This window comes from Podarcis muralis, chromosome 16, assembly GCF_964188315.1.
Source record: "Podarcis muralis chromosome 16, rPodMur119.hap1.1, whole genome shotgun sequence".
NCBI lineage: Eukaryota > Metazoa > Chordata > Lepidosauria > Squamata > Lacertidae > Podarcis > Podarcis muralis.
The window spans coordinates 11013746-11036321 of record NC_135670.1 but is presented as its reverse complement, the minus strand read 5'-3'; the positions used below and the strand labels follow the sequence as shown (position 1 = coordinate 11036321).

The window sequence follows — 22576 nt, the reverse complement described above, 5'->3', positions numbered from 1 at the left end:
GGTTATTCCTGATCAATATATGGAACTTAAGTCGTCTGCAGCTGTCGACTCTGTGCGCTTCCATTCATTCATCCAGCCTGCGTACATACTGTACTTTTACAGCACATTTAAAGCATATGCCGTCCAAAACAATCCGGGGAACAGTAATTCAATTCTCACAGAGCTACAGTTCTCAGGACCCTTAAAACAAAAACAAAAAAACTACAGTTCTCAATATTATTGGGGTGGGAGGCGGTGGACTTTAAATGTATGGTGTATATGCAACCTCACTCTCTCATTTTCTCTCTCATTTGTCCTTGGAGATTTCTCCTCTGCTTCTATCTTAGGACTATTACAGAGACAGTGCAGTGAGGTAAAGGTAAAGGTACCCCTGCCCGTCAGGGCCAGTCATGACCGACTCTAGGGTTGCGCGCTCATCTCGCTCAAGAGGCCGGGAGCCAGCGCTGTCCGAAGACACTTCCGGGTCACATGGCCAGCGTGATGAAGCTGCATCTGGCGAGCCAGCACCAGCGCAGCACACAGAAATGCCGTTTACCTTCCTGCTAGAAAGCAGTCCCTATTTTTCTACTTGCACTTTGACGTGCCTTCGAACTGCTAGGTGGGCAGGAGCTGGGACCGAAAGACGGGAGCTCACCCCGTCGCGGGGATTTGAACCGTCGACCTTCTGATCGACAAGGCCTAGGCTCTGTGGTTTAACCCACAGCGCCACCCGTGTCCCAACGCAGTGAGGTACCTGGCCTTGAATTAAGAACTGGGGAGACCCAAACTGACATTCGGCCATCAATGTTTACTGGGCAGCCTGGGCCAGTCTCCCTCCTTCTTTAACCCACCTTTCAGGGTTGTTCAGCATTGCGGGGGGGGGGGGGGCTACAGCTTTGAGCTTCTTGGAGGAAAGTCAAAATATAACTATCATAAATAACATCTTTCTTCCCAGACTCCACTGCCCAGCTTTGCGACCCTCGCCAGCCCTGACCACCTCCTCCTCCTCCTCAAGTGATTTTGCTTGACTGCAAAGTGTTCTTGAACTGTGACAATGCCTCATGCTTGTCTGGATGGAGGACAGAGAGGGTCAGGAGTGGATGTCAGGAATAAACCACTTCTTTGTTAGAAGAAACAAGGCTTGCTCAGGGAAGCCAGGCCTACTGAGCACAGCGACTCTTCTCGGTAGGTCTTGCCCCTATGTTATGTACTGAGTTGAATAATAGGATTCAGAATGCTGCAGTCTGATTGGTCCTAGAACAATAGGATCCAGAATGCAGCAGTTTGATTGGTCCTAGAACAATAAAAATGGAGGCAGTGAGAGATTTTATGTTCTTGGGCTCCATGATCACTGCAGATGGTGACAGCAGTCACGAAATTAAAAGACGCCTGCTCCTTGGGAGAAAGGCGATGGCAAATCTAGACAACATCTTAAAAAGTAGAGACATCACCTTACCAACAAAGGTCCGTATAGTTAAAGCCATGGTTTTCCCAGTAGTGATGTATGGAAGTGAGAGCTGGACCATAAAGAAGGCTGATCGCCGAAGAATTGATGCTTTTGAATTATGGTGCTGGAGGAGACTCTTGAGAGTCCCATGGACTGCAAGAAGATCAAACGCATTCATTCTTAAGGAAATCAGACCTGAGTGGTCACTGGAAGGACAGATCGTGAAGTTGAGGCTCCAGTACTTTGGCCACCTCATGAGAAGAGAAGACTCCCTGGAAAAGACCCTGATGTTGGGAAAGATGGAGGGCACAAGGAGAAGGGGACGACAGAGGATGAGATGGTTGGATAGTGTTCTCGAAGCTACAAACATGAGCCTGACCAAACTGCGGGAGGCAGTGGAAGACAGGAGTGCCTGGCGTGCTCTGGTCCATGGGGTCACGAAGAGTCGGACACAACTAAACGACTAAACAACAACAGAACAATAGGATCCAGAATGCAGCAGTTGATTGGTCCGCAGGAGCCACCCAATCCAGCTCCAGGTGGAAGGGAATCAGCAACCTGATTGGCTTACAGGAGAATCCTGGAATTAGACAATCACGTGGGGCCCATTGTGTAAATAATGTATATAAGGCAGACATTCTGGGGAAAATTCCATTCCTCCTCACCACTATGAGCTGAATAAAGAGCATGAAATCCACTCTCGACTCCGAGTATATTTCACCAACTCCGAGTATATTTCACCCTATGAGGCAGTTTCAGAGGCTGAAGATCGCCTTCCCACAGCTGCCTAAATCTCCCCTGCAATCTGACACTCAGCCTACTTGCTTGTCTCTGCTCCTTTCTCTTCATACCTCTTCTGGTCCTGGGAGCTTGTTGCAGCAGGAGAGGGAGAGACCTGGCTTCCTCATCAGCCTGACTTATCTCTGCCTCCTGGCCTCCCTCCTCTCTTGCTTCAGCTTCAGCTTCTGATTCTGGACTTTGCCACAGCCTCTTCCTGCTCACTAAACCCTGTTGCCTCTTCCTCTCCTGACACCTTCTCCCAGTCTTCTCCCTCTGCCCACTCATTGTTGTCCCACCACCAATCCCTGGTCTCTGAGCCTTCTTCCCTTTGGGATTCCCCAGCTGGTGCCTCGCACCCTCTGCATCCAACATGTCCATGACAGACGGTGTGTGTGTGTGTGTGTGTGTGTGTGTGTGTGTGTGTCAGTGCCGGATTTACGTATAAGCTAAACAAACTATAGCTTAGAGCACCACTCTCTTGGGGGCCCCAAAAAAATTTAAAGTGGAAAAAACTGGATGTCCATTTCTAAAATATAGGATAAAAAACAAATAAAACAAAACCTACATACAGCAACAGTGTTTTGTGTTGTGTAGGCTCCTATGATGTAAGTCATGGCCCCTGCCTGCTAGCCTGCTCCCTAAAATATCACTGGTTTGCTCCTTTCCACATATAGGGTGCCTACATTCTGCATGGACTGGTTGCAGGGCAACATGTGCAAATGGTTTTAGATACCTATTATGTCCATAAATTACCCTATAGCACATATTCAACACAAAAAACAGCAACAATTTGTTGTTGACAAAGGACAGCTGGACATATAAAGGGCCCCATTACCTTCAGTAGCTTAGGGCCTCATCAAACCTAAATCCGGCCCTGGTGTGTGTAGACACCTCTGACTTCTGTGTGGCTGGATTGTCCAAACGAATGTTACATTTGTTGTTCCACAACTTTAACTTCTGGCCCCAACCCCAGTTGACATGGGGCTCCTGGAAGGTCCCCATGAGAGAATATAGCCCTTGAGCTGAAAAAAGTTCTCATAGCCCTGCTCCTCCACATCTCCTTCCTCCCCGGTCTTCTTCCCTTGTTTCCACAGGCTGCTCCTCTGTCACCCTCTCTTGCATCACAGCAGCCCAGCCAATGGCAGCCAGAAGCTCACCTGCTTCTTTTCTCATGGCCCTCTGGCATAAACAAGACTCTTTGACCCTTTCACTTCGCAGGGTGCACCTGCACCGCAAGGAAAAAAAACAACACCTCTCTCTTTCCTTTGTGTTCCAGAATAGCTGCCAATCTTTCTGCCTCACACAAGATGCGGTCCTTTCCCTCTCAAAACGTAAGAGAGCGATCCAGCACCAGAGCCTTCAAGCAAAGTGGCGCAGATTCCTCTCTCCCCGCTCCCTCTGGGCCGTGGGAAATTCCAGCCCAGCCGCTTACAGTGTCGTCTTCGTTTTGGATGACGGAGCACTGCGGAGTGTTGATTTTGCGGAAGGCTAGGGTTTTGGTTTTTTAAAAAAAATCTATTTATTTACAGCTGCACAAGTTAGCTGATTTTACAAGGGGGATATCGCACAGCAACAAGTAAACAGTAGACATGATTGGTAACCAGGTCAGCCACAAGCAAACAGCTTCTGCTAGGCAGTTCCAAAAAAGATAGATAAATGATAGATAGAGATAGATAGATAGATAGATAGATAGATAGATAGATAGATAGATAGACAGACAGACAGGCAGGCAGGCAGGCAGGCAGGCAGGCAGGCAGATAGATAATAGATAGATAATAGGAAAATTAAGCTTTCAATACCTTGAACAGACATGACACCAGGGCAAAAGAAATAAGGATATATACAGGAAACACAAGCTTTGCCACAAGACCTCCTAACTTCCAACTAAGAAAACAGACTCATTTTTTTTTTTTTTTACCTTTCTTTCCCTCAGCTGTGCAATTTTAGAGCAGCGCAGGAACAAGCACACAGGAGGTCAGGTCGGATTTATAGTGCTATCAGTATTTTTAAAAATAAGGCCAGCACCTTCCAGGAGGCAGCTTTGAAAATGTAGAACTAAATTTGCCCTGGCCCTGAAATCCACTGGGTTTCAGTGAGATGTCCCGCAAATGTTGTCAGAGGAGGAGGAAGTCTCCAGATCTCAGGGCTTTTTGCGGGTGTGTTGCAGGCATACGCTGCAACATGTCACTGATGTAATAGCAGCACATTTGGGGGATGGATTGATGCTGGACTGTCCACACACCATTCCTCTGTATTCGTTGTTCTGTAAGACTACCTCAATGTTGCTGCATTATTTCCATCGGGTGGGGGGCACTTTTGAACTTACAGCACAGCAAAACCAGGATAATCTCTCCCTCCCCAGAGAACACTGAGGATATAAAAAGTTACAAGACTTCAGCAAGAAGTTACAGAAACAGGCACTGACATAAAACAAAGCAGTATAACCACCCCAAAACTATTGCAGACACAAGCAAGTATTGAAAAATTTGCATATAATTGCCTTTGTACCATCATGAGCACAAATAATCACAAATGCCCAATAAAAAGGATGTCTCCAGAGTGAGGAGCCAGGAGCAATCCATACATCATCCAAGCTTGTTTCCTCAATGGTCCTACCACTTGAGAAGATCCAAACCACAACACAATCTCCTTAAATTCTCTGCAACTTTGCATGAGGGGTGGATCTCTGCTAGTCATGTGATGCTGCTCAAGGTATAAAAGGAGCTCAGTTGAGCCAGAGGCCGCCTTGGAGCAACATCTGCCTTTGTTGGGAGCTCTCCATGGTCCTGCAATGGTTCATAAACCAGGGATGGGGAAACTATGGTACTCCAGATGTTGCTGAACTACAACTCCCATCATCCCTGGCCATTGGCCATGATAGCTGAGGCTGATGGGAGTTGTAGTCCACCATCATCTGGAGGTTAACCACCCCTGTTCTACACACACACTCCTTTGCAGGGCCAGATAACTCCTGTTCAAGGTCAGGCCCCTCCAGGCCTTGATTAAAACAGAAGCAGCACTGTGTCCAAATCTTATACACAAGCCTTAAAAAAGGACTGAAAGGAATAATAGGGCCACATAAACAAGTCTATTAATATTCAACCAGTCAGCCTGAGGGGCAGAGATGGAAAAGGGTTGTAAAATACTAAGGTGGCTACAAGATTAGCCACTGAGAAAAAAACAGGCACTGCATGAAATTGCAGGAAGCTAACAGGAGGCCAAGTGTGTGAACACAATGGAAGCTCCTAAACCAGGGACTCCTGTGGTCCTCTGGACATTTGGACTCCATTTCCCATCAGCCCCAGTCAGCACAGCCAGTGGTCAGGAATGATGGGAGTTGTAGTCAATCAACACCGGGAGTTGCCTCTCCAGGCAACTCAGGCAAGTAAGCCAAGCTGCGTGTTCCAATTGGAATGGAGATGGAGGCAAGGCAGAGATCATTCTTTCTCAACACCTAATAAGGCAAAAACATAACAATATCCAACTCTACCCCCCAAATGGAAGTCTTGCTTGGACACAATCTCACGCTGACTCAGTACCCCTATAGACAACTCTGACGTGAAATGACTGAAGTTCTTTGCCTGGTGGAAATATGAAGTCCTCAGTTCAGATTTTGTTGAAATATTATATGTACATGAATACTTTAGAAAGATAAAGAAAATCACTGCATAAATGCTGCGAAAATTATTGGTATTATCATCTCTACCCTGTTCTAATAAGAGTTTCTGGGAATCAAAAGTGGGGAGAGCTGTACACAGGTACCACCTGGCAGGTTTTAGTAGGATTGACATTTCCCAAAACCACCATGTGATACATCCTAGTTTGTGCTCAGTCCCCAGGACAGTCTTCCCCAAATGGCCCCCCAACTGCTAGATGTTGTTGGCCTCCAATTCCCATCAGCCCCAGCCTGCCTGGCCAATGGTTAGGGGTGATGAGAATTGTAGCCCAAAACATCTGGAGTGGCACCAAGTCTGGAGAAAGCTGTCCTTGTGCAAAATCTGAGAAGTCATTCAAAAGATATGAACTTTCTATTCTGGTCTGAAAAGAGATTTCTCATTGTCCCTCTTCTCCGATATTGTCTCACGCTGCTTGTTTCATTGCACCCGCCTCCCTCAAAACTGAATATTTATACCTTTGCAAATTTCATCTGCTACTTTCTTTGCAGAGAAACAAAACTGTGCCTTTTTTGTATTTGCCTTTGTATTCTCCCTCCCTCCCTCCCTCCCTCCCTCCCTCTCTCTCTTCTCAATCCTTCATGTTGTTGGGACGGGGGGGTTTTTTGGGTGGGGGGGAACAGCTTTAGTGTTCGAGTTTTGCAAAGTGGATCCAGTTTCCTGGGGCATGCATGCATGCTGAAGGACAATTAATTCTGCAAATCCAGCACTTGCTGAGGCAATAAAATAAAATAAACCAACCTAATAGATGGAAGGAGGAGGAAGTGAGGGAAATGGACAGAGGCCTGTAGTAGGCTTACAGTTTACGCATAACTCTTCTCTAGATGCAGACTTAGGCTGCGTACACAGCATACATTTAAAGCACACACACCCTTAAAAAGGAATCCTGGGAATTGTACTTTATCCCTCACAGAGCTACGATTCCCAGCACCCTTGACAAATTAATGTTCTCAGGGTTCCTTGGGACGGGAGAATGTACTTTAGATGTATGGTCTGTATGCAGCCAATATCTCTCATCTCAAGAGAGTTGCCTCTGTCTTCGTGTCTCCATTTTTATACCTTGCTCCTCCTCAAATATTTAATCTCAACAGCAACCTTAAGGGGCAACTAAGTCTGGGAACGACATCTCTCCAAAGGCTACCCTGTGAGCATCAAACTGAGCAGGGAATGGACTCTTGAGTTTCCCACAATGAACCCAAGCACGCTAACCATTGTATGAAACTGCCAGCATGCCAGCAATGCTTTATCCTCCGGTTAAGTGTTCATCTGCTTGTTTGTTCTTTCCAGGGGGAGGGAAACTTGTGCACTCCCTGATGTTGCTGGACTACAACTCCCATCCTCCCTGACTGTTGACCATGTGGGTTGGGGGCTGATGGGAGTTGTAGTTCAGTACGGATCTGGAGGGCCTCCAAGTTGTGAACCCTCAACTGGAAAGTCGAGGAGGGACTCCCTTAACAGGATTACAAACCACCTGGTCTCAGGGTAGTAGGGGTTCAAGGTCTCCTGCACAGCGGACAAATTACAACTGTAGATGTTGCTTGTGGTAGAGAGAACTTCTTCTGCATATCTCTGCCTTTACCAAATTTAGTCCTTTACCAAAGCCTAACCCATTCTCTTCCCCTTAGCCATGTTCATCAGAATAGATTACTAGCCCCCCCCAACTTAAATGCATTAATTCTGTACGCGTTGCACAGCAGCTGGTGCACTCCTGCAGTTAAGTCGGCCGAGCCACTAGTGCATACACCTACACAAAAAGGTTATCGCTTACACACACACACAAACACCAGTCAGTTGTGACATATTCACAGCCTTCAAGGTAGGAAGGAAGAACTCTTGTTTGGTAAAAGGGGAAAAAATAAAAAAAAGCTTTCTTCCCTAGTCGCCACGAGGAGATTCCGACTCGCCACAGGCGACCGGCGATTTCCAAGTCTGGGCCTGGCGCCTTGCTGGTGTGAAATGAACTGGTCTACAGCAGGAACTGCAGTGGTGGAAGACGCATTCCCACCCGAGGACGATCAGGCTGTGGGAGGGTGTGAGGAGTTGGCAGAGCCTGGCGTGAGCCGGTTTAATCGGCTGTGTCCATCTGGACGGATGGGGCGGCGGTGCCAATTCCCGGCCTTGAGCCCAAAGCACCAGCTACGGTTCTTGCCGGGCTCTCTGAGGCAATTAACCATGATTAAGAGAATCAGCCCTTGCCTGCTCACGCCTAAATAGCTCCTGTCAACCCCGCTTAGGCACAGAGCGCCTCAACGGCTCTCTCCACGAACTGCGTCTTCTTCTTCCTCCTCCTGCTCCTCTTCCTCCTCAGGAAAAGAGGTCCGTGGCTGGAGGCAAGTATCGCGAGCACCTGGGCTAGCCAGAGGCCTTGCCCTGGCGACCACACAAAGAGGAGAACATCAGAATCAGGCCAGTGGCCCATCTAGACCAACATCCTGTTTCTCACAGCGGCCACCCAGGTGCTTATGGGAAGCTCGCAAACAGGACTTCACTCCCAGGGGTTCCAGAAATTGGTCTTCCTAAACATACTGCCTCCAATAGGGGTTGTAGCCCAGAGTGCCCCAGAACAGCTGGGAGGTCTTCACAAGTGGCGCTTGCAGAATGAGTTTGCTAAGGAGAGGAGCTCATAGGATGAGGCTCACAGTCTGTCTGGCCCATCGCTCCTCTGGTGCACACTTGTGATGCCTTCAGAGACAGCTTAAAGAGATTGACAGTCTGTCTACTGATATCGGGTGCCGCCCGCCGCCTCCTTCCCTGCCCCGCTTGTGGGCTTCCCAGAGATTATTAATGTTATTTATGATTACAATTCTATCCCAAGGAGTTCAAGGGGGGGGGGGTACGCAAAGCTCCCCATTTCCTTCATTTCATCCCCATAACAGCCTTGTGAGGTAGGCCACACCAAGAGAGTATGATTGTCTTACCCCTTCCCAAGATCACACACACCCCAATAATAATAATAATAATATATAATAAATTTTATTTATATCCCGCCCTCCCCAGCCGAAGCTGGGAACCAAGGGAGGTTAATGGCTGAGTGGGGCTCTGAACCCTTGTCCCCAGTCCAACACTAACCACAACATCAACACCCTCTCTGTCAGGTTCTCTGGCACTGCAGTCGCGAGGCTGGGCTACCTTTGGTTTGATCCTGCAAGGCAGTTCTTTACGAATACAAAAAGTATTTACACAATGTATGCAATGGCTAAACGGAAACTCCATAGGCAGAGGCAGTCTATCGTAGCTGACACAAATATAAGAGCAGCTAGGTAAGGTCAATGGGGACGCAGGTGGTGCTGTGGGTTAAACCACAATGCCTAGGACTTGCTGATCAGAAGGTCGGCAGTTCGAATCCCTGCGATGTGGTGAGCTCCCGTTGCTCGGTCCCTGCTCCTGGCAACCTAGCAGTTCAAAAGCACGTCAAAGTGCAAGTAGATAAGTAGGTACCGCTCCAGCGGGAATGTAAACGCCATTTCCGTGTGCTGCTCTGGTTCGCCAGAAGCGGCTTAGTCATGCTGGCCACATGACCCGGAAGCTGTACGCTGGCTCCCTCAGCCAATAAAGCGAGATGAGCGCCGCAACCCCAGAGTCGGCCACGACTGGACCTAATGGTCAGGGGTCCCTTTACCTTTACCTTAGGTAAGGCCAAATGGTTGTCTTCCAGATGCCCATGAGCAACAGAGGCAAACAGTCATTAGCTCCCCCAGCGACTGATAATCACAGATAGGCTATTCCTGAAGGTGGAGGCTAGCCAGATTAGCCACCACCTCGAGGCTGCAAATCCCAAACGCATCTGCTAGGGAGTAAGCCTCGCTGAATGCAGCTGGGGCTTATTTCCAAGTAAATACCCTTGAGGATTGTCGAGGGAGCGAGCCTTCCTAAATCTGCCTAATTTATTTATTAAGCCATCAGCGCTTCGCAGGGCAGAGAATTCCCTACATGAATGCCAGATTGCTTGAGAGAAGTGGCTCCTTGTCAGACAATGCCTAAAGTACTGCTCATCAGTTTTGTGGGGTGACCACCCCACCCCACCCCGAGTCCTTATATCACAGAAGGAGGGAGAAAATAAATAAGCACATGCCCACTTCTCACAGCTCACAGTGTGTTTACGCATCGCACACAATCCCATGGCTTTTGTCAGGGTTCCCCCCCAACCCCGCTCCAGACCTGGGGATTCCTCCTTCCAGATTTGGATCTTACACACACGGTAGGTACTAATTCAGGCTTCAGAGTTAACACATGCACATGCATTCGGATCGGTGTGTGTGTTTGTGTATGTGTGCAGAGAAAGAGAGAGATGGGTTGGGGGAAGAGGTAGCCCAGTGCTTGGAGGATCTGCTTTGCACGCACACAGTCCCAGGTTCAATCCCTGGCCTCTCCAGGTGGGGCTGGGAATTTCCCCGGTCGGAAACCCTAGAGAGACTCTGCCAGTCAGTGTAAGCAATACAAAGCTAGACAGATGGACCAACAGTCTGATTCGGTATAAGGCAGCTTCCTATGTTCCACCCAGAGATAGAATTTGTGGATTAACAGACATGGGGTTGTATTAGACACACACTTTATAGTCTTCTCTATCTCATACACGCACACGATTTCCTGCATGCACAGAGCTGTATCTCACTTTGGCATAAATACAGGATAGGGGTCTTCTTTGCACCCCTGTCACTCTCTCACATAGGCACCCTTCTATATGGCGAACCAGATGCAAAACGGGAATGGGTTGCTTGTTGTATCTCTGACTGTTGTGTGGAAGAGGAGATTCCCCCCATCTTTTCATTCAGGGTGGATTAAAAATCCTGCACTCTCTGAAATTCCCTTTGCTGGAGAACCGTTTGCTTACTTCTCTGTTTATTTTAGCGGTTTGTCCCTATCTGGGCAGGTTACAGGAATAAGAGGAAGAAGAAGATGATGATGATGGTGAAGAAGAAGAAGAAGAAGAAGAAGAAGAAGAAGAGGCATCCCATATACACACACACACCAAACACACCAAACTTACGAAAATCAACATACAAGTGAGTTCTCTCTCTCTCTTATACTCTCTCTCTCTCTCTCTCTCTCTCTCTCTCTCTCTCTCTCTCTCACACACACACACACACACACACACCCCTTAGCCATGCAGGTTGCTAACCTTTCTGAACAAACACACTCTCTCCTTTTCTTTCCAGACGCAATCAGCTGTTTGCACAAGAGGATAGAGTGTGCGGGTCACACGCAGCCAGATGGATTAGACGGTGACAGCAGAGCCTGTCTTCCTCTCTCTGTATATACCCCCTCCTTCCTCCCTGCACCCCAAATGCATCACACAGTGAAGCTGTCTGTCTCTCTGTCTCTCTCCACTTTGGTCCACGCTCCCCCCACCCCACCCCCAGCCTCCAGTGCCCGGGGATCACCTCCGCCACGCAGTCTGCCCAGGGGATGCCGAGCGGCGAGAAGCCTCCTCCTCCAAATGGGCATCCCTTGGGGGGCAGGCACCCCCCAAAAAACCCCCTCCTGGCACAAACCCTCCTCAGAAGACCCTCTGCATCCCATCTCCTTCCGGATTCCCGCATCCCCTCACCTTACTCATGGCGCCGGGATGGTACCCTAAGGATGCTCCAAGAAAGATGCTCTGGTCCTCTCTCCTCTCTTGCGCGCGCTCTCTCTCACTCTCTCGCTCTCATTCACACACTGCCCCCCCTCCGTCTCCGGCTCACTCGCATATATAGCATATTGCCGGACTCAAAGATGCCCGGCACTTTGAGTGGCAGGTGGAGGCAGCCAATGGGAGAGGCCCGTGGTTTCTGCTGCATTTGCAAACTGGGTTAATACAGCGGGATGGTGGTAGTAAACAGACGCTGAGGAGAGAATTGCCACCTTGTTGATTCTAAACTATCAACGTGGTTCTCTCTCTCTCCCATGCGCGCCCCCTCCCCAACTTCCACCAACCTGACATTTATTTATTTCTTCTTTCTGAAATCTAGAGCTGAGTGCTGGGTAATTGCAAATCTTCAGACATGTTAAAAATGAATAAAGACAGTTAAAAAAAGGAAAAGCAATTCTTTATGCGATTTCCCCATAGGGGCTGATGATCACAGAGGCTGCAAGTTTGGGGAAGGGGCCCCGGTGAATTGGGGAGGGGGAGGTTTCTCCTACCCAAATCAAATTGCATCCTTTCCAGATATCTTAAGGTAGGGGCAGCCGATGTTGTGCCCTCCAGCCATTTTCGGAAGGTAATTCCCATCGCTCCTCACCATGCTGGGGGTGAAAGGAACTGGAGTCTATTAAATCTGCAGGTTACGGCATTGGCTACCCTTGTCTCAAAGGGACACATACAATAAATTCCACTTTTATGTCAGATCGCTCAATTTAAAATAGTGACTACTCTCAGTGGCAGGACTTTGGGGAGACCCCAAATGCAGCAAGATGGGCTTAAAAGGTAAAGGTAAAGAGACCCCTGACCATTAGGTCCAGTCGTGGCTGACTCTGGGGTTGCGGAGCTCATCTCGCTTTATTGGCCGAGGGAGCTGGCGTACAGCTTCCGGGTCATGTGGCCAGCATGACTAAGCCCCTTCTGGCGAACCAGAGTAGCGCACGGAAACGCCGTTTACCTTCCTGCCGGAGCGGTACCTATTTATCTACTTGCACTTTGACGTGCTTTCGAACTGCTAGGTTGGCAGGAGCAGGGACCGAGCAATGGGAGCTCACCCCGTCACAGGGATTCGAACTGCCGGCCTTCTGATCGGCAAGTCCTAGGCTCTGTGGTTTAACCCACAGCGCCACCCGTGTCCCATCTAAGTGGGCTTACTCCAAAGCAAATACACAGAAGAGATAGCTCAGTCAGTAGAGCCTGAGACTTTTAATCTCAGGGCCATGGGTTTGAGCCCCACGTTGGGCAAAAGGTTCCTGCATTGCAGTGGGTTGGACTAGATGACCCTCAGGGTCCCTTCCAAGTCTACGATTATGTCATTTATGACATTACAGTCTAAACAGCTCCCCTTCCTTCCAGGGTGACCCATTAGAACAAATACACACACCATTTGAATGGCAATGCCCATCAACTGGGGGGGCAGCCCCTTCAAACATTTTATTGGGGGGGCTGAAGGGACCTTGGTGCCTAGGACAGAGCTCCTATGGGGACAAAAGTCAAATGAGCTGGACCCGCCTGTCCTTGTCTCTGGCGCCATCTACTGTTGAGCTCCCTGCCTTCTCCCCTATCAGCCCCAAGGGCCCCAACCACCCCTGGCAAGAACTCAAGAGTCAGGATTACCCAACTGATGGCAAAACCCTGACCCTCTCTACTCAGATGTGCTTTCGAATTTGTTGGGGTTTACTCCCAGGTATGTGGGATTAGGTTTTTAGCCTGTGCCACCGGCTACACAATGATTTCAAGGGTTGAAATTGCACCAATAAACATGCACTTTAAGTCCAGCTCTTTTATGACTATCATAGCTCCAGTCTGTGTTTTGAATATAACCCTTTGTCGCGGGAGAATTTCCCCCAGGAAAAGCGAAAAAACCCTTGTTTTATTTACTTAACACGCACGCACACGTATATATTGCTCCATTTTTCAAAGAAATCTCTGAGCTGCTTGCAATATCATAAAAAAGCACAAACACAAACGTGGAATAAAAAGACCCCCATTGGAATGAGGCACGAAACAATTAGATAAGATATCCTCTTAAGGAGAGGAAAAAAGTCACTGATGTATAAACCAATCCTTGGAATGCAACGAGACCATAGTAACTTCTAGCAGATCCAAAATACAGGAAGACAGCCGAGACAGGCAGCCCTACCCACGATGTATACAAGCCTGTATTTATAGGGAGCAGCAAGATTCTCACTTCTGCGGCTGTCTCCTCAACCTGACATTAATCTGCCTCCTTCTGTCCTTCCTTCCTTTGCTGCCACAGGCAATCTCGAAACGTACGCTGTAAACACTTGGGAAGAGAGACTTTTTATTTTATTTTATTATGTTTATCCCACTTGCCCCCCCCCCCCAGTGCAGGACCCAAAGCAGCTTACAACACGAATTAAAAACAGATGCAATTAAAAAAAATGGACACCCCCTACCAATCAGTTTTAAATTAAAAAATAAATAAAAATGGTTTCTATTTGAAAAAACAGCACTGGACCAAAGCAACTTAAAGCCATTTAAAACACAGCAGAAAGAGAAGGAAACGCACAGCAGCCCACCGTTGAAAAGACCCTGCCCCAACAGTCAAACAAAAAAGTGTTTGCCTGCTGGCGAAAGGAAGGCAGAGAGAGGACCAACCTACACTTCCATGGAAGGGAGTCCCACAATCTGGGAGCAACCGCCGAGAAGGCCCTGTCTTGTGCCCTCACCAAATGTTCCTGCGAGGTTGGTGGAGCCAAGAGAAAGTTGTCCCCTGAAGATCTCAAAGCCCGGGCAGGCTCCTACAGGGAAATACAGTGGTACCTCAGGTTACAGATACTTCAGGTTACAGACGCTTCAGGTTACAGACTCCGCTAACCCAGAAATAGTACCTCGGGTTAAGAACTTTGCTTCAGGATGAGAACAGAAATTGCGCTGCGGCAGCGGGAGGCCCTATTAGCTAAAGTGGTGCTTCAGGTTAAGAACAATTTCAGGTTAAGAACGGACCTCCAGAACGAATTAAGTTCTTAACCCGAGGTACCACTATATGGTCCTTTCTCTCTTGCTTATCTTACTAAGGCAGTGTGGTGTAGTGGTTAGAACAGGCTTCCTCAACCTTGGCCCTCCAGATGTTTTTGGCCTACAACTCCCATGATCCCTAGCTAGCAGGACCAGTGGTCGGGGATGATGGGAATTGTAGTATCAAAACATCTGGAGGGCTGAGGTTGAGGAAGCCTGGGTTAGAATGTCAGGTTAGGAGCAGGAGGACTACTCCTCCCCACTCAGCTCCTTCAGACTGGTGTGCTGTTGTTTTGCTGGTGTATTCAGTGAGGCATAGTGGTTAGAGTGCTGGACTAGGACCTGGGAGACCTAAGTTCTCATCTCGACTCCGCCCTGAAAGTCCCTGGCCCAGTCATTATCTCCATTGTCTTACAGGGTTGTTGTTTGAATAAAATGGGAAGGACCAGGCGTGCTGCCTTGAACTCTTTGCAGAAAATGTGGGCTATAAATGGAATACTAGTAGAGGTGATAATAAAAATGTCATTGCTGTAATAATAGTGCATTAGCGATGGATTTATAATGGACCAGCCACACATCATCCTGCTTCCTTAGTTGTCCTGCTGTGCTTCCCCAGTGTTGCTGCGTTACTGCCATCTGGAAAAGGGGCTTTTGTTTTACAGTGCGTCAAAAGCGGGATTAAAAAGAAGAAAAGGCCCTGGAACGTTTGTGGCGTGAAAAGCTACTGTGTTTCAGCAGGCACTGCATGGGTTAGAAGCAAAGCATTCTGTCTGCCCTGAAACTTTTGCAGTTGCGAACAGTACTGAAAGCAGAACCACGTATCACTCTCCCGATAACATCAGGTGCACAATTCATCATGAACGCACAACAGAATAGACACACATACGCACTTTCCCCCCTCTAAACTAATATTGTATTGTCCAATCCTTTTTTAAAAAAACCACCCGATTTAATGGAGTAATATTAATCAGGTAGGTGACCCAAGGGCAAATGGCCTTCATGCAATAGGTAAAGGGACCCTTGACCATTAGGTCCAGCCGTGGCCGACTCTGGGGTTGTGGCGCTTATCTCGCCAGTGTGGTGTAGTGGTTAAGAGCGGTAGTCTCGTAATCTGGGGAACCGGGTTCACGTCTCCGCTCCTCCACATGCAGCTGCTGGGTGACCTTGGGCCAGTCACACTTCTTTGAAGTCTCTCAGCCTCACTCACCTCACAGAGTGTTTGTTGTGGGGGAGGAAGGGAAAGGAGAATGTTAGCCGCTTTGAGACACCTGAAGGGGAGTGAAAGGTGGGATATCAAATCCAAACTCCTCCTCCTCCTCCTCTTCTTCTTCTTCTTCTTCTTCTTCTTCTTCTTCTTTATTGGCTGAGGGAGCCGGCATACAGCTTCCAGGTCATGTGGCCAGCATGACTAAGCCGCTTCTGGCGAACCAGAGCAGTGCACGGAAACACCATTTACCGTATTTTTTGCTCTATAAGACTCACTTTTTCCCTCCTAAAAAGTAAGGGGAAATGTGTGTGCGGCTTATGGAGCGAATGCAGGCTGCACAGCTATAACAGAAGCCAGAACAGCAAGAGGGATGGCTGCTTTCACTGCACAGTGATCCCTCTTGCTGTTCTGGCTTCTGAGATTCAGAATATTTTTTTCCTTGTTTTCCTCCTCCAAAAACTAGGTGCGTCTTGTGGTCTGGTGCGTCTTATAGAGCGAAAAATACGGTACCTTCCCGCTGGAGTGGTACCTATTTATCTACTTGCACTTTGAGGTGCTTTCGAACTGCTAGGTTGGCAGGAGCAGGGACCGAGCAACAGGAGCTCACCCCGTCGCGGGGATTCGAACCGTCAACCTTCTGATCGGCAAGTCCTAGGCTCTGTGGTTTAACCCACGGCGCCACCCGCGTTGCCAAAATTGTTATCCTTTCTTGACTCTGGTAATTGTACTATTAACGTCTTTGTTCATCTCCTGTGGAATTCAGTGAAATATTAACAAGCAGAAAGCACACCCATGTAGAATCAGAGAACTGTAGAGTTGGAAGGGACCATGAAGATCATCTAGTCCAACCCCCTTCAATGGAGGAATTTTTTGCCTACCGTAAAGCTTGAACCTACAACCCTGAGATTAAGAGACCTGTGCTCTAACAACTGAGCTATCCCAGCAGTAGTTGGTTTTTTTAATAAACCACAGCAATTATTTATATAACAAAGGCTCACTGCATGGTATTTGCCAAGCCGCAACTCTCTTGGCCTCCTGTCTGCAACTTGCTGTTGGTCCGCCTTAAAGGGTTGTTGCAAGGATTCCAGGGATAACTTGCGTGAATTACTCTGAGCACTTGAAAAGTGGGCTTTTGAAGTGGGTAGGAATCACGGCAGTTAAGAAAGTGAAATATCTAGGAATTTGGATTACGGCTAAAAACTTAAATCTGTACAAGGACAATTATGAGGTCACCTGGAAGAATATAAAGAAAGATATGGAAATCTGGGGAAGACTGAAACTCTCCTTTTTAGGAAGGATAGCAGTAGTAAAAATGAATATTTTACCCAGAATGTTGTTCCTGTTTCAAACTATCCCAATACTTAAAGGTATAAAACAGTGTAAAGAGTGGCAAAGAGCCTTAGCGAAATACATCTGGCAAGGGAAAAGACCACGGATAAAAATGAAAATACTAATAGATAAAAAAGAAAGAGGGGGCTTTTCCCTTCCAGATTTGAGCTTATATTATGAATCAGCGTGCCTACTCTGGATAAAGGAATGGATAAAACTAGAGAACAGAGATATACTGGATCTGGAAGGCTATGATAATAGGTACGGGTGGCACGCGTACCTGTGGTATGGGAAGGTGAAGGTACACAGGAGCTTCTTAAACCATATTTTCAGGGGACCAATCCACCAGGTGTGGGAAAGGAATAAAAACCTCCTTGAAAGGAAAACCCCCTGGTGGATCTCACCAATAGAGGTTCTAACGGTTAAGAAACTAAATATGGAAGGGAACAATGCGACATATGAAGATCTTCTAAGAAAAACAGATCAAGGGCCCAAACTTAGACCCTACGAAGAGATACAAAGCCTACTCACGGGTTGGTTGCAATATCATCAAGTGCATGACTTGTTAAAAGAAGACAAAAAGAGTTTAGGCTTTGATGATAAAAAATCAAAATTTAACGTAGAGGTTATAGATAGCAAGAACAAAACATTGTCTAAAATATATGAGATCTTATTGGAGTGGCAGACAAAAGATGAGGAGGTCAGTGATTGGCAGGCCAAAATGATAAATTATGCCGAGTTGGATAGGTTAACAGTTAAAATTCGAGATCAAGACGAACAGAAATTTCAGAAAAATTGGAGTAAATATTGGAACTATATAGGAACAAATCTATAAAGCACTGGTGGGGATAGGAAAAATTTACTAGCGACTAAATATGATTTGTGAAAAATAAGTACGGGAGTATGGAACATGTTTGATACTTACCAAAAGGGTGGAGGGGAGTCCCAGGTCTGAAAGAGTGTAGTATATTATGATTTGTTAGAAATATGTGGTAAAACAGTTTCTTTTTTTTTGTACAGTCGAGGGAAGGGAAATAATAATTTAAGTAAACAAAGTATACTCTATATGTTAATGTATCATAAGATACACTTAGGTTGGACTTTGAGTATTTATATGTATTCTTATTGTTACCTTCTCTCCTTTTTCTTTGTCCGTGTTTTTTCTTTTTGTATAATCTCAATAAAAAAGTATGATGCAAAAAAAAAATGAAAAGTGGGCTTTTGTTGTTGTTGTTATTGTTGTTGTTGTTTAGTCGTTTAGTCATGTCCGACTCTTTGTGACCCCCTGGACCAGAGCACGCCAGGCACTCCTGTCTTCCACTGCCTCCCGCAATTTGGTCAAACTCATGCTCGTAGCTTCGAGAACACTGTCCAACCACCTCGTCCTCTGTCGTCCCCTTCTCCTTGTGCCCTCCATCTTTCCCTGCATCAGGGTCTTTTCCAGGGAGTCTTCTCTTCTCATGAAGTGGCCAAAGTCTTGGAGCCTCAGCTTCAGGATCTGTCCTTCCAGCGAGCACTCAGGGCTGATTTCCTTCAGAATGGAGAGGTTTGATCTTCTTGCAATCCATGGGACTCTCAAGAGTCTCCTCCAGCACCAGAATTCAAAAGCATCCATTCTTCGGTGATCAGCCTTCTTTATGGTCCAGCTCTCACTTCCATACATCACTACTGGGAAAACCATAGCTTTAACTATACAGACCTAATGCCAACTATTGCTGCCGAACGTGCAGAAGCAGCATGGCCGAGACCCTGGTTTTGATCCCGAGCACAAGGACAGGTCATAGCTCAGTGGGAGAGCATCTGCTTCACCTGCGGAAGGTGCCAAGTTCAATCCCTGACATCTCCGGGTAGGCCTGGGAGAGAACCCTGCCTGAAACCCTCAAAAGCTTCTGCCAGTCAGAGTAGGCAACACTGGGTGAGCCAGTGAGCCAGGCACTTCTTGGTTGCTTCCTTGCCACTGCCTCCCATTCCACTCCCAGCACGTCAGATGTCAGAGAGAGGCGGCGTGTGCCAGCTGCCGTCACCCACCGTGGCCCATTTAGAGCTGATTAAAGGCCTTTATTTTTGGTGGCTTTCCCTTTCTGTTTTCTCCTCATGTTTAATTTAAAGCCCAAGAAGCAGGTGATAAAAGATTAATGTGGCACAGCCAGACCCCGTGGGCGGGGGGAGAGACAGGGATCAGGCCGAGATGGGAAACGCTGACTCTGTCACTAACTCTCCTCATCCAGCGAAGCTCACCTCCCCAAATCAATGGTCCTTGAACCAGAGGAGGCAAAAGTTGGCTCCCCTTTCCTTCCCAGATCCCTTTCGGAAGCAAATACAGTGGTACCTCAGGTTACATAGGCTTCAGGTTACAGACACTTCAGGTTACAGATGCTTCAGGTTACAGACTCCGCTAACCTAGAAATAGTACCTTGGGTAAAGAACTCTGCTTCAGGATGAGAACAGAAATTGTGCTCCGGCAGCACGGCGGCTGCGGGAGGCCCCATTAGCTAAAGTGGTGCTTCAGGTTAAGAACAGTTTCAGGTTAAGAACGGACCTCTGGAACAAATTAAGTAGTTAACCCAAAGTACCACTGTAATGTTTTATTATGTTTTCACAATAAGTGGCTGGGGCAACCCAGTCAGATGGGTGGGGTACAAAGGAGGAGGAGGAGGAGGAGGAGGAGGAGGAGAAGAAGCATGAACAGCCTTACATCGAATCCGTACTACATGTTTACAGCACTGTCACGCCACTTCTAAACAGTCCTGGCTTCCCCCAAAGGATCATGGGAAGTGCTATATGTTAAGGGAGCTGGTTGCAGACCCCGTCCACTAGAACTACAATCCCCAGAGTGGTATAACAACGGATCACCCTTCCCTGGGAACTCTGGGAGGTCAGCTCTGCGAGTGGCTGCACATATTGAACTGTGAGTGGTAGATGTTCAAGACCCAGTTAGTGCAGAACTCAAATTCGTGAATTTGTGTGATGAGGGGCAGCCTGCTTCCGAATTCTGTTGCTGGAGAACCAGGGAGGGAGGGACTTTTGCCTACCCCCCCCCATGGTTTTTGGGCTTCTCGGAAGCACCTGTGGCCGGGCCACTTGGAGACTAAATGGACCCAGCAGATCAGCCTTTGCCAACCTAGTGACCTTCAGATGCTTCGGACTGCAAATTGGGATGGGCAAATTTCGGGGTCTCTCGGTTTTTTGTTTTCCCACTCTCAAGTTCAGTTCTACACATTTTCACATTAGCTTGCAATTCATTGGTTTGGCTCTAAAAGCCCCCAAGCCCTATTGAAAATTCGCCAGCAGTGCCTGTATGAATCTCTCCTCTTTCCCCCCTCTCCTCGTTTTATTATTTTGCAAAGCGACTTCCGCCAATGCAATGCATTTTAGTACATTATGTTTTCTAACAAGTATGCATTTTAATATGCACTTCAGCCTAATATATGCCCTTTTTTGTGTGTGCACAAGCTGCTGGGCTGAGCAATTTGCAGTGCAAAGTTCAGTGTCACGGACTGGATGAATGCAGAGGTGCGGTGGGAGGGAACTGTTAAGTTGTGGGTGAACATATCAGACGACACAGCGATTCTTCAAACAGCTCTTGTTTATTCACAGAACAGAACTGAACTGAAGGGCTCAGTCAGCCTGCTTATATAGAACTCCAGTACCCCGTTACTGTAACAACTTTCTAAAACTATCCAATCACTGAACGTCACTTTCGATCCTTCATTTGCATAACTATCTACAGTATCCCCCTGCTGGCCCAGGGTGAGAACTTCAGTACATAACAGGAACCCCTGGGGAAAGAAGGCTCAGAGCTAGGGGACTGGTGGTGGGAGGACAATGAGTGGTCAGAGGGAGAAGAGGGAGCAGACTGGGAGGAGGGCAGGCATGGAAGCTGAATAGGCAACAGGGTTTAGTGAGCAGGAAGCAGCTGGGGCAGAAGGCAGTCCAGAATCAGAGGCTGAAGCGGAGGCTGGAGAGGAGCGTGGGCCAGGAGACAGAGATGAGGCAGGCTGCCGAAGCAGCCAGGGAGTCTCCCCTTCCTGATGGTTTCCAGAACATGCAGAGAAATGAAAGGATCAGATTGGTTGCGTGCAGACGCAGTCTCTGATTGCTTGGGGAAAAACCCTGGAGAGGACTTAGGCAACTTCAGTCCCTGCCATTGCCTCATTGGGTCAAGACCTACTGGGAGGAGTTCCTGGGATCCCTAGGCCTGTGCTATTTGGGTTTCTTTGAATAAACAGTTATAATAAGGTAAAGGGACCCCTGACCGTTAGGTCCAGTCGTGACCGACTCTGGGGTTGCAGCGCTCATATCGTTTTATTGGCTGAGGGAGCTGGCGTACAGCTTCCGGGTCATGTGGCCAGCATGACTAAGCTGCTTCTGGCGAACCAGAGCAGCGCACGGAAACGCCGTTTACCTTCCTGCCGGAGCAGTACCTGTTTATCTACTTGCACTTTGACGTGCTTTCGAACTGCTAGGTTGGCAGGAGCAGGGACCGAGCAACGGGAGCTCACCTCATCGTGGGGATTCGAACCGCCGACCTTCTGATCAGCAAGTCCTAGGCTCTGTGGTTTAACCCACAGCGCCACCCTTATGCCCCACCTATCTGGCTGGGTTTCCCCAGTTAACTTCACTGGCACTGAAGCCTGTTTAACCTCCCGACATGAGGAGAAGCTCAGATTTCGAAGAACGGCCATGTTTTGGTTTGCAACTTACTTCAGAAAGTGTCAGACAGGTCTGGGTTTAAATGCAAGCTGCATTGAATGCCTTCCCCATCTGTAACTATAATTCCCATCAGCCCCTGCTAACCGTAGTTGAAAACGCCTGAAGGGCGTCGGGTTGGCGAAGGTGGACTGAAATCATGATCTTGCCCAGGTTTTGGGTCCCTCTCCAAGCATCAGGAAGCAAACACGGGTCTGTCTTGGGCTTCCTTCTTCTGCTACTCTGGAAAGGCTCCCTCTTTCTCACTCGGGGCGCATGCTTCAGATCTGATGGGGACAGAGCAGTGCGGATCTACACGTCCTTCTCCGATTGCAGCTTACCCAGCTGGCATGCATCAGCAGCTTCAATTATACTCCCACTGGTGAGCTCGCAGCGATGCACTCACACCCCCATATAGGCAGGCCCTGCTCATACGCTCAGAGACACACACACACACACAGAGAGAGAGAGAGAGAGAGAGAGAGAGAGAGAGAGAGAGGCTGGCTCTGAAATTTATGGCAAGACCACACTTGGAAAACCACGTGTGGTTCTGGTCGCCTTGTCCCAAAAAGGGTACCTATCGCAGAGCTGGAAAAGGTTCGGAAAAGGATGGAGCAATTCACTGATGGGGAAAGCAATGCTCCCTAATGGAGCAATTCTCTAGTGGGGAAAGGTTTCAACATTTGGGCTTTTTCAGTATGGAAGGGGGAAAGACACATACAGTCATACCTCGGGTTGCGAACATGATCCGTGCGGGAGGCACGTTCGCAGCCTGCAGCATTCACAGCCTGAAGCGGCGCGTCTGCACGTGCGCGTGACACGATTCAGTGCTTCTGCGCATGCATGAGTGCCAAAACCCGGAAGTAACC

The 22576-nt window shown here is 48.0% G+C and overlaps 1 protein-coding gene across 1 annotated transcript in view; it reads right to left on the bottom strand.

Annotated features, from left to right (window-relative positions):
- The window catches only part of PCP4L1 (Purkinje cell protein 4 like 1), a 39774-nt gene extending 28209 nt beyond the window's left edge, over positions 1–11565 (bottom strand). The window contains exon 1 of the mRNA XM_028710730.2: positions 11429–11565. Coding sequence (XP_028566563.2) covers positions 11429–11437 — 9 coding nt within the window. The 5' untranslated portion in view covers positions 11438–11565. The remainder of the gene's footprint in view (positions 1–11428) is intronic.
- Positions 11566–22576: the final 11011 nt, after the last annotated feature.